This window comes from Crocodylus siamensis, chromosome 6, assembly GCF_052110815.1.
Source record: "Crocodylus siamensis isolate JL-2025a chromosome 6, ASM5211081v1, whole genome shotgun sequence".
NCBI classification, from domain to species: Eukaryota; Metazoa; Chordata; order Crocodylia; family Crocodylidae; genus Crocodylus; species Crocodylus siamensis.
Window position 1 is genome coordinate 879725 of NC_143400.1, and position 14127 is coordinate 893851.

The 14127-nt window shown below is 64.2% G+C and overlaps 1 protein-coding gene across 1 annotated transcript; it reads right to left on the minus strand.

Moving 5' to 3' along the window:
• Positions 1-474: 474 nt before the first annotated feature.
• DLL3 (delta like canonical Notch ligand 3) lies at positions 475-13801 on the minus strand. Its single transcript, XM_090056156.1, has 10 exons — positions 13676-13801; positions 12735-12792; positions 12410-12559; positions 11552-11766; positions 11192-11408; positions 10154-10742; positions 9334-9433; positions 999-1076; positions 777-861; positions 475-613 (listed from the first exon to the last, which is right to left on the minus strand). The coding sequence occupies exons 1-10, from the start codon at positions 13730-13732 to the stop codon at positions 555-557; spliced, it is 1608 nt and encodes a 535-aa protein (XP_089912282.1). The 5' UTR covers positions 13733-13801; the 3' UTR covers positions 475-554.
• Positions 13802-14127: the final 326 nt, after the last annotated feature.

The window sequence follows — 14127 nt, forward strand, 5'->3', positions numbered from 1 at the left end:
GGCCCGCCCCAGCCTCTGCTGCCTTCTCATTGGCTGAGCCAGCGAGGCTGCCAGAGACTCCGCCCGTGTGTGTGTACATGCGTGCACGTGTTCCTGCCTCCCAGTGTGCCCGTCACCGCCACGCTGCCTTTCCTTCCGTGCCGCCTGTGTGATGTCATCCCGGCACTGTGATGTCATCAAGGTGACTTTTTTTATATCTGTGTCTGTAGCTATCTCAGCCCAATTAAAAACAGGAAGCATCAGGCCTGTCTCTTCACAGCCGGGAGGTGGGCGGGGCCTGCAGAGGGGCGGGGCTTCCAGGACCTCCCTCCCTCCCAGGCCTGGGCCCTGGAGGGGATAAGAACCTCCTCCTGGGGGGAGGGGGCCTGTCCTGTGGGTACCTCAGGCCCTGGGATGGTGGGGGGGGAGGGAGTACTTCTGCCCCTCCAAGGGGCAAATCATCACCCCGGATTCAATCCAGCAGCCCACCCAAGCTTCTTCAAGGCACTTTATTTATATATCAGGGTGGGGGGGTCCGTGGCGTGGGGACCTTCCTGGACCCCCCCCACAGGTCCTCACTGCTTCTTTTGGGGGTAGGAGATTTTGATCAGGTATGCGGTGCCCACACAGCAGCCTGGGGGGGAGGGGGGGCTCAGATCAGTGTTAGCCCCCACTCTATCACATCCCAGGTGTCCTCAAGCCCCCAGACTGGGGGAGGGGACCCAGGCGCCCGGCTCCCAGCCCCCTCTATGCCCCCGGCCAGGGCAAAGGTAGGAGGACGCCGGCCCCCCACTTACCGAAGATGCAGATGCCCATGGTGAGGCGGTAGAGCAGGATGTCGCGGAGGCCCCCCTTCAGGTGCACAGGCACCTCGCTGTCCTCCTGGGGGGGAACCCATCCAGGCGTCCAGGCCCACCCCCAGACCCCCCCGCGCCCGCCTCCCCGGCTCCAGCTCCAGCCACCGGTGTCTGGGCCCCGGCCCGAGGGAGCCCCGGCACCCGGCCCCTGGCCCCCCTCACCTGGAAGAGCTTCTGGACCTCGCGGACCCGGTTCTTGACGCAGTGCCGGGCCGAGGTGGTGAAGGGGCGGAAGAAGACCTGGGGGGGCACGGCCCGTGAGACATGCGCACACGTGCACACACCTGCCTTGGCATGCGCACACGCTCCTGCCTGCCACGCTGCACATATGCCCCCCATGCACACGCACAAGCATGCCACATTGGGCACACACATGTACAGGCAAATGCATGGCATGCTGTGAGCACACACCCAGGTACATGCACACACACATGCATGTCACACTGTGCACCCATGTACATGGCATGCTGTGCACGCACATACACACACCTCCCACACTGTGCACACCCATGTACACGCGCACACACACACCACACTGCATGCACACATGCATGGCATGCTGTGCCCACACACACACTTCCACTGTGCTCGCTCAGGTGCACACCGCTGTGTGTACACGCCATGATGCACTGGCCACCCATGTAGCTACTCTCACACATGCCCACACGTGTGCAAATGCACGCATATGGTTTGGCCCCATTGAACCCCCCCCCGCTCTGTTAGGGATGCACGTGTGCGCACAAGCACAGACGAGCCGTGACTCGCATGAAAACACACGTGTATACACATGCACGTGCGCGCACACGGTCATGCATGTGTGCTCACACTCATGTGTGCACCCCCCCATCATTGGGAAACGGCTCCTGCCCCCCACCCCAGCCTCTGCGCCCCAGCACACTAGGGCAGGTGGCAGCGGGGGGGAACAGGATCCTGCTGTGGGGGGGCGGGGAGTGGGGAAGTCCCTGCCCCTGCACGGGGGGGTGACTCGGCCCCCCCAGCCTCTGCCTGCCTCAGTTTCCCTTGATGCTTGGGGCGGTTCCGAACTGGGCCCTGAACCGACCCGGGGGCGACCGGGGGGGGGGGCAGGGCTGAACCGGGCCCCCTTCCCCCAACACGCAGAGGCCTGAGCCCAGGGAGCGGGGGTGAACGTGTAACGGGCCGGAGCAAAAATATGTGGGGGCGGGGGGCACCGCGGGGGCGGTTACCAGAAGGCCGCGCATGGTGCCGGGGTGACCAGGCCGCAGCGGGCGGGGGCGGCTGTGCCCGTCCGTCTGCGTGTCCTTGGCCGGGGGCGGGGGCGGGGCTGGCTCGGTGCCCCGGGTACGGGCAGTCACAGGGCTCAAACCTCGGGGGCCCCGGACGCGGGACACGATCCTGCCCCCCCCCCCGGATGTGGGGACGCCCGGGGCCCGCGGCCGTTTCCTGGGTGACGGGGGGGGTCTCCAGCGCCTGGGGCCCCGGGCCCGGCCGGGGGGGCTGCACCGTGAGGCGGCGCCTGTGCCTCAGTTTCCCGCCTTTGCCGCCAGGCGGCTGTTAACCCTTTCACTGCTGGCACGGGGGGGGCAGGGAAGGAGGGCCCACGGGCACCGCCCCCCTTTGCTCCCAGCACCCCCGGGCACTGGCCGGGGGGAGGTTACCAGGTGACAGGTGAGTAACTTGGGCACCTGGTTGCCATGTGACCTCCTCCGGTCGCCGGGGTTACCACGATGCCCAGGTAGGTGGGGGGGGGGGGGGCTTTCTCCCTAGCCCCGCCCCTCCTCTATTCCGGGAGCCAATGGGTGAGCACGGCGAGCTCGGGGCCAATGGGGATGCCCCAAGCAGCCCGGAAGCTGGCACCTGGACAGGCGGCCGGCGGAGGTGGGGCTCCGGGGCAGCTCTTCCGGACGGGGTGAGGGGCACCGGCTTCCTACACCGCCCCCCCGCCCGGGCCTCCAGCCGGCCAGGCTGGCACCCTCCCGGATGGGGGGGGGGCGCTGTCTGGGGCACCCGACACGGCTAGTGAGGGCTAGCCTGCATGGAACCCCCCCCCGACATCCCGGACGCAACCCGCGCGTCCAAGTCTCGTCCTCGCTCTCAGGCACGCGAGCCCGGTGTCCGCCCCCCGCAGCTGTGGGTTTCCCTCGCGGGCAGCAGACGCCGACTCGCACCCGCAGCCGGGGCGACTCCAGCGGAGGGGCCTTTCTTGTCCCCTTCTCCAGCCAGCAATAAATAACAGGCGGGGGGGCGGGGGCCAGGGCCGTTAATTCAGCGTTGGGGGCGACAAAAGCATCGATCAGCCACAGGGAAAGGAGGGGAGAGCCCGAGAGCCCTTCTCTATTCATTAGTAACGAGAGAGAAAGGATGAGGAAAGAGAATGACCCCCCCCCCACCTTTCTCATTAATTAATGAGTCAATCACTTAATTAGAAAGCATTTGATTGAAAGGGGCGGGGGAAGAGGAGCCAGCGTTATTAATTCAAAGCGGAAGGCGGGACATGACACCAGCCGAAGGGCCACGCCCGCCCTCCGGTGACAAGCAACCGCGCTCGCTCATCAATTAATTAATTCTCCCCCCCCCTCGCCGATCACCGAGCCCGACCCCGAAAGGAAACACCCCCGGCGGGGCCTGGAGGCAGGTCCATATAGCCTCGGCCTGACTCCGCCTCCTCGGAAGGGGCGGCGCTTCTGCCTTCCTGGCGTCTCATTGGCTAGGCAGCAAGAGGGCGGGACTTCCTTCCTTTATAGAGGAGGAAGTGGCCCATCCCACGGAGGGGGGTGGAAAGATCCAGCCTCTCACCCTCCCCCCACGTCTTCCCGCCCCAGCAGCAAAAATAAATATTAAATATTTGTTCTCTTATAAAAAAATAGCAGGAAGTGACGAGAGATTCGGGAATCACTCGGGATCCAAGAGCATCACTGGGTCCCGCTGCCGGCAGTCCGGGCCTCACACCTAGGAGAGGGGAGGGGCGGTTAGGGGGCGGGGTCAGCCTCTGTGATGCCCCCGCCCCCACCACAGGCCAGTGTCCAGCCACCACCCCCGGACTGGCCAAAATGGGTCCTAGTATGGGGGAGGGATGGTCTGGTCCAATCAGCTGCTCTGCTTTCTGCTCCCTGCCCCTTCTGCCACTCTGCTTTCGGCTCCCTGCTCCCTCGGCTGCCCTTCCTCTTCCTTGTCCTGTGCCCTAGCTTCATCTGCTGCTCTGCTTTCTGCTCCTTGCCTGCACCCCCGACCCATTGACTGCTCTGCTTTCAGCTCCCTGCCCTGTGCCCCACCTGATCTGCTCTGCTTTCTGCTCCCTGCCTGCACCGCCTGCCCCATCCATTACTCTTTGTGCTCCCTGTGTTGGGGGCAAGAGGGGAGGAGGGACTTACCTGTCTTCAGGGGAGGGGGAAGGGGGGTTGGAGGGGGCTGCTATTCCCTCCTGGCCTCCAGCTGGGCTGAGTTCCCCATGGAGCAGCGAGGGGGGCAAGAAGGATGGCCCCCACCTCCCTGGCCCCTGCTGCCTCCCGGCCTGGGCTCCACGGGTGTCCCGGGCCGGACACACAGGGAGAAAGAGACAGTGACGCAGGGGAGTGCAGCCGGACCCCGAGGACCACCGTGTCCTGGATGGATGGATGGACCCCAAGGACCCAGGCATCCTGGACGGACCCCGAGGATCCAGGTGTCCTGGATGGACAGACCCTGAAAAGCCAGGCATCCTGGATGGACGGACAGATCCGGAGGACCCAGGTGTCCTGCACGGATGGATGGACCCCAGCGTCCTGGATGGACGGACGGACCCTGAGGACCCCAGGCGTCCTGAATGGACGGACAGACCCTGAGGACCCCAGCGTCCTGGATGGACGGACGGACCCCGAGGACCCAGGCATCCTGGATGGACAGACCCTGAAAAGCCAGGCATCCTGGACAGACAGACAGACCCTGAGGACCCAGGCGTCCAGACCCTGAGGGTCCAGGTGCCCGAGACCCTGCAGGCCAGCTGGGGCGAGACCCCGGAGCACAGCGCGCGTGCTGCTGAGGGTCAGGGTCGTCCCCCACCAGCACTGAACTGCAGGGCCTGGCTGCAGCCCGGGCCTCCTCTGGGGCTTACCCCCCACTCGGGGTCAGCAGGAATGTGAGCCCTTGCTCAGCTCACCACAGACGGGGCGGGGGGGGAGTTGCCTTCCTTTGTGGTGGGGGCCACGGCCTCCATCTGCGGTATCTCAAGGGCTTTTAACCCCCCTCTTAAACCCAGGGCAGGTTCAGGAGCTCTTGACATCTTGGGGCAACACCCCTGGGCCCTGTTGGACGGGGCTGCGGTGCTGCGGGAGGACGAGATCCCACCGGGAACATGTCCGGGGTGGGGGGAGGGGTTGGATGGGGCTGATCCTGCCTGGAGCAGGGGGCTGGAGTAGCTGCCACCCCTGGGGGTTCCCTTCCTGCCCGGCTGCTCTCTGATCTAGCCAGGAAGGCGCGATCCTTATGATAAAAAAATTGGGGAAACGCAAATCAGTACACAGGATGTCCCGAGAGACCAAGGAAACAGACCGTATTTTCATGCGTACGACACACGCAGCCCTCTGCCCCCACCAAAACCAACCACTGGAAATCAGAGTGCACATTATATGTCAACAATACAGTAAGAGCCAGCTCTGCCCATCACCGGAAAAGGTGGAAGGAAGCTCTGCATGTGAGGGACCAAAGAAACGGCCCGTATTTTCATGCATACAACACACGTCACTCTGCTCCCCGCCCCCCCATCAGCTATTGGCAATCAGATTGCATGTTACATATCAACAATACGGTAAGAGCTGGCTTTTTCCACCAGAAAAGGTGAAAGTAAGAGCTACATGCGGTTCACGGGGAGCAGAACAATGAGCAGGCTGGGCCTCCTTGCTGCTACACATTTACCGTAATTTCTGATATAGATATAGAAGACAGCTCCGGTTTTGGCACGAAGAAAGGGAAACAAGGTCTTTCCTTGCGTGGGGTTGTGGCAGCCACAGCATACCGCTGCCGATCTGCCAGCTGGGTTCACTCTGCTACAGGCAGAAACTGCTTTTACCATATCTCATGTATAACATGCACTCCAGTTTCCAGCAGCTGGGTTTTTTTGGGGTGGGGGGGAGGGTGTTATACATGAGAAGATATAGTACTTAATACAAGAGCCCCCCCACTTCATTCTGCCTTTCAAAAACAAAGGGTGGATCGCCTTCTGCCTCACATGGTACATGGGAAAATACAGTAGTTGGTTTCACCTGGTTAAAGGCAGAAACTACTCTTACCATATATCTATCTCATGTATAGCGCACCTTCCAATCTCCACATGCACTCTGATTTCCAGCAGACTTTTTTTTGGTGGGGGCAGGGAGCATGTTATATATGAGAAAAATATATCACTTATTACAAGAGTTTCCCCCCGCCCCCTCATTCTGCCTGTCAAAAATAAGGGGCGGATCTCCTTCTGCCTCTCATGGTACTTGGGAAAGTACGGTAGTTGCTTTCACCCCCATTAAAGGCAGAAACTGTTCTTACTGTATCTCTCGCGTATAAGGCACACTCCAATTTCCAGCAGCTGTTTGCTTTTGTTTTTTTGGGGGGGGGTTATATATGACTAAATATAGCGCTTATTGTGGAGCGGGGGCGGGGATCTGGGTGGGACTGAGCAGATCAGCACCGGAGGCTTCAGCCCAGAGCCAGGCCGGGGCCTTTTCAGCGTCGGAGACATGCAAGCGCCGCCAGCACACACAGGCAACATGCACCTGGGGCAGACCTTGGGCCTGGGGGTGGGAAATCAGGGCCAGTTTTCCCCTGTAGCAGGGCCATGTCTTTTCCTGGGGGGTGTCCTGAATTCATTTAACCCCTCAGGTAGATGGGGGAGGATTTGGGGGGGGCTCCAGGTGTCTTGGGGCAAAGCGCCTTGTAGCTGTGTTTTGCAGGGGGGTCCCCGAGACCCTGTCCCTCACTTGGTGGTAAGGGGGGGGGTCACACATGGAGGGGAAGATGGGAGATCCTTATCTGATTTGGGGTGGGGGAGGGAAGGGAAAGGTCCTTGGTTGCTGCTCCCAGAGAACCCCGGTGTCCGAGATACGTGTACCCGGCCCCCCAGACCCCTCCAAGCAGAGTCCAGGGGTCCAAGACCCCCCTCCCCCAGGAAGAACCCAGGTGTCCTGGACACTGGCCTGCTGCGGCCAGGAGGGGCTGGAGGGGTCACAGAGGGGGCTGCGTCCCTTGGCCCGGGCGTGGGGAAGGGGATGTCCGAGTAAGAGCTGGAAGGGACTGCACACCTTGTCCAGCCCCCTGCGCAGGGCAGGATTGAACCCACTCCAGCCCCAGGTCTGACCACCCAGGCCTTGGACCACTCCAGGGTTGGAGACACCCCTACCCTTCCCAGTGCTGGACCACGCTCAGAGCCAGGATGCACTACTGCCTCTCCAGCCTCGGTTTTCCATGCTGCAGCTGGAGCCCGTTGCCCCCACGCCCTTCCCGAAGCTGGACTGGTGCCTGCAGGGCTTGGCCCTGGTGACCCACGACTCAGTTTCCCCACTTGAGTGGCCACGAGTGAATGATCAGATATTTGTACAGGAATTGTACGAATGGGGCCTGTGCTAGGATGGGCTCCATGTCAGCTGTTACGCGGCAGGGAAGGGACTTGGGAGGCAGCAGGTTCGGGCGCCAGAAGACCATGGAAACATCAGGGGTGATGGCGAAGAGAATGAACAAGACAGAAAGCCTCACCGTCAACCCCAGTGAGTGTGTCTCTTGTGCATTTACTCCAGCTTAAATTTCCTGTGCAGTAAGTGGGAATATGCTGGCATGTACACATGCAGGCGTTAAAGCTCATTAATGCTGTGCGTGGACTGACTCGGGACTGAAGTTACTCTAAAATGCTAAAGTGAGCCTAAAGTCATCTCCACTTCAGTCCGCACAAGCCGTGTTACCGTGCAGTAAGGCGTCTACACGTGCTTTACTGCGCATTAAGGAAGCAGGTGCAAGTTTGATAGTGGTATCAAATTTATGCTCAAATCAGCATAAGTCACCATATTTACCACGCAGTACGGGCGTGCACATGTAGACGCAGAGTTGTACTGCGCAGTAGTTTTGGTTACTGCACAGTAAATCTGTACGTGTAGACGTACCCAGTAGGTCCGCACTTGGTGCTGCACCTCCAACGGGAGGGAGAAAGACCAGAGAAGGGCAGTGAGAGGGAGTGGGGCTATGCAGGGGGGGGACGAACAAGACCCCGCCTGGTGGGGTTAGGAGAGAGGTGATGGAGAGGGGACAGGACAAAAGGTTTATAACAGATTAAGTGGCGAAGAGACGGTTCTGGAGGATTGATTCCTGGCCGTGTCTCACCAGACAAGGACAAGGGGTCCCGGCCCGAACTGGCAGTGTAACACCGACACCTGGACGGCTGTTTCCCCAACATGGGGTGAAAGTGGAGAGCTCGCAGGCTCCGGGCATGGAGAGTTCAGCCAGGCAGGCAAGGGGGGCGTGGTACACAGGAAAGTATGGTAACTCGTGTTCTCTTTCGACTCGACCTGTCTAGGGGGACGTGGTATGTGGGAAAGTACGGTAACATGCTGGAGGGGCTGGGAGGGGTCCAGGGGTCACTTCCAGTCCGGGACCAGCCCAATCAAACCCAGAATTGAACCTCTGAGCGACACGACCGTCAGCCCTGACGCCGCACCAGGCATCGCCCCCGAACCTGCCTCTGGGATATAGGGGGGCCGTGGGGGGCAACATCCTGCAGAGCCCCCAGGCCCCGGCCGTGCCCCTGCTACAGAGGAAGGCAACCCCCCCAGTCCAGACCAGTGTGAACAGGGGGTCAGATCCATGCCAGGGGCTGTGGGGAGCGGGAACACAGCTGGGCTGGGAGGGGGGGCTAAGAAGAAGGACAGGGTCCCATGACAGCCCCCCCACACCTGCCCCAGGTCAGCACTCAGCACCTCCTGCAGGGCAATGAGGGTAAAACACCCTTCAGCCACCCCTGTCACACCTGTCTCAGGTGAGGACTTGTGCCCCCCCCAGCACCCCTTGCAGGGCAATAAGGGTACATCACCCCCCTCCCACACACCAGGGCCCAGATCACACCTGGCCCAGGGGAATGCCCCCATCCCCCCCTGCAGGTCAATGAAGTCCTTGTTGCCCCACTCCATAACAGCCCCTGTCACACCTGCCCCAGGCTGGGCCCGATGCCCCCAGCCCCTCCAGGGGCATGAGGGTGTAACACCCCACCCCCCAGCTTCTGTGTGCCATGCACGCACACGCAGGGAAGCCGGGTGTCCGGGTTGCGCATCATCACCTGGGCCAAGTCAGTGCAGACTTGCCCCTCCGCATGCTGCCCCCCAGCTCCCAGACCTGCCCCTCCCTGCACAGCTGCCCCTGCAGAGCAACTGCCACCAGCCCCCAGGCCCAGCTGGGGTACACAATTGCCTCCTGCAGCCTGTGCAGGGGCTGCCTGCAGGGGGCGCTGCCAGCATCATGGAGACCCCCAGGCACAGACCCCCCCCCCCCCCCCCCCCCCGGCTCCAGTTACCTCTGTGGTGAAGACAGGTGGCTGCGGCGGGTGGGGGGGCCGGACGGCGCCCGGGGCGGGGAAACCAGCAAGGCTGCGCGACTCCCCCGGCACGGGGGTCCTGAGGGGGAGAGGGCAGAGGTGAGGGTGGGGGGGAGGGGAGGTGCACCACATGTGCACAACCACATGCACACACAACACCCAGGTGTCCAGGTCTCTCTCTCTCTCACACACACACACACACACACACACACACACACACACACACACAACCCAGGCGTGTGGGACACGCACCCATGCCTGTTGCTTCCCCAAAGCGTTGCCCCCCACAACCCATAGCCCCTGCAGGTCAATCCAGCTGGTAACAAGTGCATGTGCATGTGCACGCGCACCCCACATCCCCTGGGCCTGGGATGGGGGGGGCCATAGTGCCCCTAGAAGAGATGCTGGGGGAGGAGGGGAGGGGCTAGTGCCCCTAACAGAGATGGGGATGGGGAGACAGACGTAGTGCCCCTAATAAAGGCACCACAGAGGAGTTGTAGTCCCACCAGTAGAGGTGCTGGGGGAAACCATAGTGCCCCTAATAGAGGCCCAGCTCCTGCCTCTAGTACCCCCACTGCTGCCTCTATTAGGGGGGCACTGCTATTATGATATAACCTATGCCCCCCCAGGCCACACCAGCTCCCCTGGCTGCCCACAGGGACTAATTCAGTGGTGGGGGGTGGGAACCATACTGGATTGTGCCCCCCCAAATGCACAGCAACCCCCAGGGGGCATTGGGAGTGGACAGGTCCCAACCCTTCCCTTCCCCCCCAAAAAAGAAACAGCTGATGCCACTTACTTCTCCAGCTTCTTCCCATCCCCGGGGCCTTCCAGCAGCTCCTGTTTGGAGCCCAGCAGGTCCCGGACACCAGGGTCCTGGGGGGACCCCTTGAAGGGGGCAAGGAGGTTGCCGATGGTTCCTAGGCCCTGGCAGGGGCTGGCTGCCCCCCGAACCCCCCGGTGGCACCAGCACCAGGCCGTAGCCCCCACCAGACCCCCTGCCACGGCCAGCGCCGCCACCATCAGGGCACCGGAGAGGGCCAAGGCAGCAGGGCCAGGGTCCTGGGGGGGCCGCGGGACCTCAAACTCGCAGCGGGCGCCCATGTAGCTGGCCGGGCACCGGCAGACGTGGCCAGAGAAGTGGGTGTAGCAGGCGCCGCCGTTGAGGCAGGGGCTGGAGCCACAGGCGCCAACGCGCTGGCTGCAGTCCCGGCCCCCGTAGCCCAGGGTGCAGGAGCAGCTGTAGCTGCCCACCCCGTCCAGGCAGGTGCCCCCGTTGGCGCAGGGGCTCCCGGCACAGTCGTCCATGTTCTCCTCACACCGGGGCCCCGTGAAGCCCGGGCGGCATTTGCACAGCAGGCTCCGGCCCAGGTCCAGGCAGTGGCCACCTGGCCGGATGCAAAGAAAGGGGGTGCATCAGTGTGGTGGTGGGGGCAGGGACTCGTGGTGGCTGGACCTGGAGACTGTGGCTGTGCCTCTATGAAGGGTGCTACAGTAGTCTTTTGAGCATCTATTAGGGTAGTAGCCCTTTGAGCTTCTATTAGGAGTGTTATGGTACCCTTTTTGACCCTCTATTAGGAGAGCTATGGTGGCCCTTTGAGCCTCTATTAGGGGTGCTACAATAACACCCTGAGTGTCTATTAGGGGTGCTACGGTAGCCCATGTTGCCCCTGGGCGGGGAAACTGAGGCAGGACAAGATGCCCCAGCTAGTGGGGTGGGGGGTATCAGTGGCCGAGACGGGGCTCCCCCATACCCACACCCAGGAGGGGAAACTGAGGCAGGGCGCGGCACCCGAGACCCGTCCCAGGAGGGGAAACCGGGGCAGGCCGCGCTCACCGTGCATGCAGGGCCGCGGGGCGCAGCGGTCCAGGCGCCGCTCGCAGTTGGAGCCGGCGAAGCCGGGGGGGCAGCGGCAGGTGTAGGCGCCCCCGGGCCGTGGGGCGCAGCTGCCCCCGTTGAAGCAGGGCCGTGCCGCGCAGGCCGGGGCGCCGCGCTCACACGTGCGGCCCGCGAAGCCGGGGGGGCAGCGGCAGGCGAAGGAGCCCTCCAGCTCCTGGGGACAGGGCGGGGGTCAGCGCAGCCTGGGGGGCCCAGACACCTGGGTTCGCTGTGTGCGTGTGCGCACACGTGTGTGTGCAGGCGCACGGTCCCGCACGCGTCTGTGCCGGGGGTTGCGCACGGGGGGCCTGCACTCACCTGGCAAGTGCCACCGTGGGCGCAGGGACGGCTGGCGCAGGGGGGGTCCGGGGTGGGCGCGGGTGGGCATGGGCAGGGTGCCCCCCCCAGGCACTCGCACCCCCCTGGGCGGCGGCAGGGCCCGATCCTGCAGTCCTCGCACCTGTGGCCCCGCCGACACCCACCAGGCTCTGGGCAGGGGGCGGGGGTCTCGCTGCAGCCGGGTGGGCACAGTGCTGCAGGGAGCAGGGGGCATGGGGACCAGCGCGGGGTGGGGGGGCGCCTGATGCGGCCCCCCCAGATCCCTCTGATCCCACCAAGTCCCTACGAGCCACCCCACTGCCCCCAGATCCCCCTGACCACTGCAAGATCCCAGGGGCCGTCCCAGCCCCCTGACCTTCACCTTTGACCCCCAGGCCAGCTCCCATGACCCCTACCCCGACAACCAGCACCCTAACCCCCCAGCCTCCCCCGACCCCCTCCCAGCCCCGCTGGCCAGCTCCCCTGACCCCCCTCCCATGAGACACCACCCTCCTCTCCTGACCTCTCCGACCCTCCTCCCATGAGCCCTGGACCCCCAACCTCCACCCCCTCCAAGCCCCTTGCCCCCCTGCTTCCCTTGACCTCTGACCTCCACCCCAGCCGCCCGATCCCCCACCACCCTAGAATTGGGGGGCAGGGGGCCCTTACCCAGGGGGTCCCCACAATCTGGGGGAGCAAGGAACTGCGTAGTCCCTGCACCTGGGAGGCAGTGGGGGGGCTCCCTACCTGCACCCCCCTGGAGACCACCCCTCATGGAACGGGGGCAGGGGGTTCCTGGGGGGGCCCCAGGACCTGGGGGCGGGCTGTCTCCAGGGCACAGGGGGCTGGGATACTCACGCAGGGGGCTGCAGTCAAGGGGCGCGTGGCGGGGGGCTCGGCGGGGCGGGGTGCAGGGGGGGCCATGGCCGTGGGGCAGGCAGCGCAGGCGCAGCGCCCACCCCCCGGCCCGCGCCACCGCCACGGCACCGGGCAGCACAGGGTCGGGGCCTGCGGGAGCACCAGGCCCAGCGGTAGTAGGGCGGTTATCCACCCCCAACTCCCCCCCCAGCAGTAGTAGGACTGTTATCCGGCTCCCAGACCCACCCCCAGCAGTAATAACGCCACCGCAGCCCCCTCCAACTTTGGGCTCCCCCCCGGGGTGCACGGGGCAGGTCTCGCTCACCTGTGGGGGGCTCCAGGTCTTTGGCCGTCCATGCCTCAACGATGAGGGAGAAGGTGCCCTGTAGTTGTGGGGGGAGATCGGGGGGGGGAGCAATGGGCATGAGGGGGTCTTCCAGCTAACGGACCCCCCCCACTAAACACCCGGGGATTGCCCCACTTCTGCCACATACCTCAGTGCTCCTATCTGTGAAATGGGTGCATGACAAAGCCCTCTGGAGCTTGATGCTCACTGGGCCAGCCCCCCCAGGTCCCATATGACCAGGGATGGGTTAATGACCACCCCCCCAAAGCTGGGGATCCTATAACAAGGCTGTGGGGGAGAATATTAAAGGGGGGGTCACAAGGGACCTACGGGGGGGTAGTCATAGGGTGGTGCTACAAGGGAGTGAGGGGGTCATGGAGGGAGAAGGCCTGCAGGGGGTCCCAGGAGGGGGGTCCCACAGGCAGGATGCAGGGGGGGCAGCAGAGGGGATGAAGGGGGTCCTAGTATAGGGGAGTCCCAGCAAAGGGGGGGTCTCTAAGTGTGGTGCAGGGGGGTCCCAGAAGGTACGGAGGTGGGTTTATGGGGGACATCACAGCAGAGGGAGGGTCTCTGGGGGGGGTCCGAGGGGGGGCATCACAGCAGAGGGGGGGTCCTTGTAGGGGGGCATCACAGTAAAGGGGGTTTCTAAGGGAGGGTCCTTGCGGGGGGGTAGGGGGTCCTCACCGGGCAGGCCTGGCACGGGGGAGGGCACAGGGGTCACTCCCAGGACGCACGCGTCTTCCCCCGTCTGCACGGGCCCGTCCCCAACACCCGGACCCCGCAGCCGGACTCAAGAGGGGGCCCGATCCCGGTCCCCGCACCAGCACCTCCGCCAGCGACCCTGGAGGGCCCGACCCCCCCCGGAGAGGTCCTGAACCCCGCAGGCGCGGAGGCCCCTCGCCGGGCCGGGACCCACTCACCAGCCGGGCGCAGAGCAGGGCCAGGGCCAGGGCGGCGGGCCGCAGCGGCGGGGCCATGGCGCGGGGCCGGGGCGCGGAGTGAGGGGCCGCCCGGCTCCCGCCGCCTTTGTAGCCCGGGCCGGGCTGGCCCCGCCCCCGCCCCGCCCCGCCCCGCCCCGCCCCGCCCCGAGAGGATCCGGACAGAGGGCTTTTGCCACATGCCCATTTCACAGCCGGGATCACTGAGGCACAGCGGGGCGGGGGAAAGGAAGGGGCCGGGGGCATGCTCCGGCCCTGGGGCAGGAGGGCTGGGCCACCCTGGAGTGGGCATGGCGGGGTGACCCCGGGCGCAGCACCCCGGTGGCATGCGGTGTCTGACTGCTCGAGAACCGGGGGCTGGACCCCAAAGCTGGCAGCCCTCGAATCGGGGTGCCGTCGGTGGGGGAGCCTGTGGGATCAGAGCGTGCATGACA

Coding starts and splice junctions, on each gene's coding strand:
- DLL3 (XM_090056156.1), bottom strand. CDS start 13,732: ATGGCCCCGCCGCTGCGGCCCGCCGCCCTGGCCCTGGCCCTGCTCTGC. Junction 12,560..12,734: donor AGACCTGGAGCCCCCCACAG/GTGAGCGAGACC, acceptor GTGCTCCCGCAG/GCCCCGACCCTGTGCTGCCC. Junction 9,434..10,153: donor GATGGGAAGAAGCTGGAGAA/GTAAGTGGCATC, acceptor TCTCCCCCTCAG/GACCCCCGTGCCGGGGGAGT.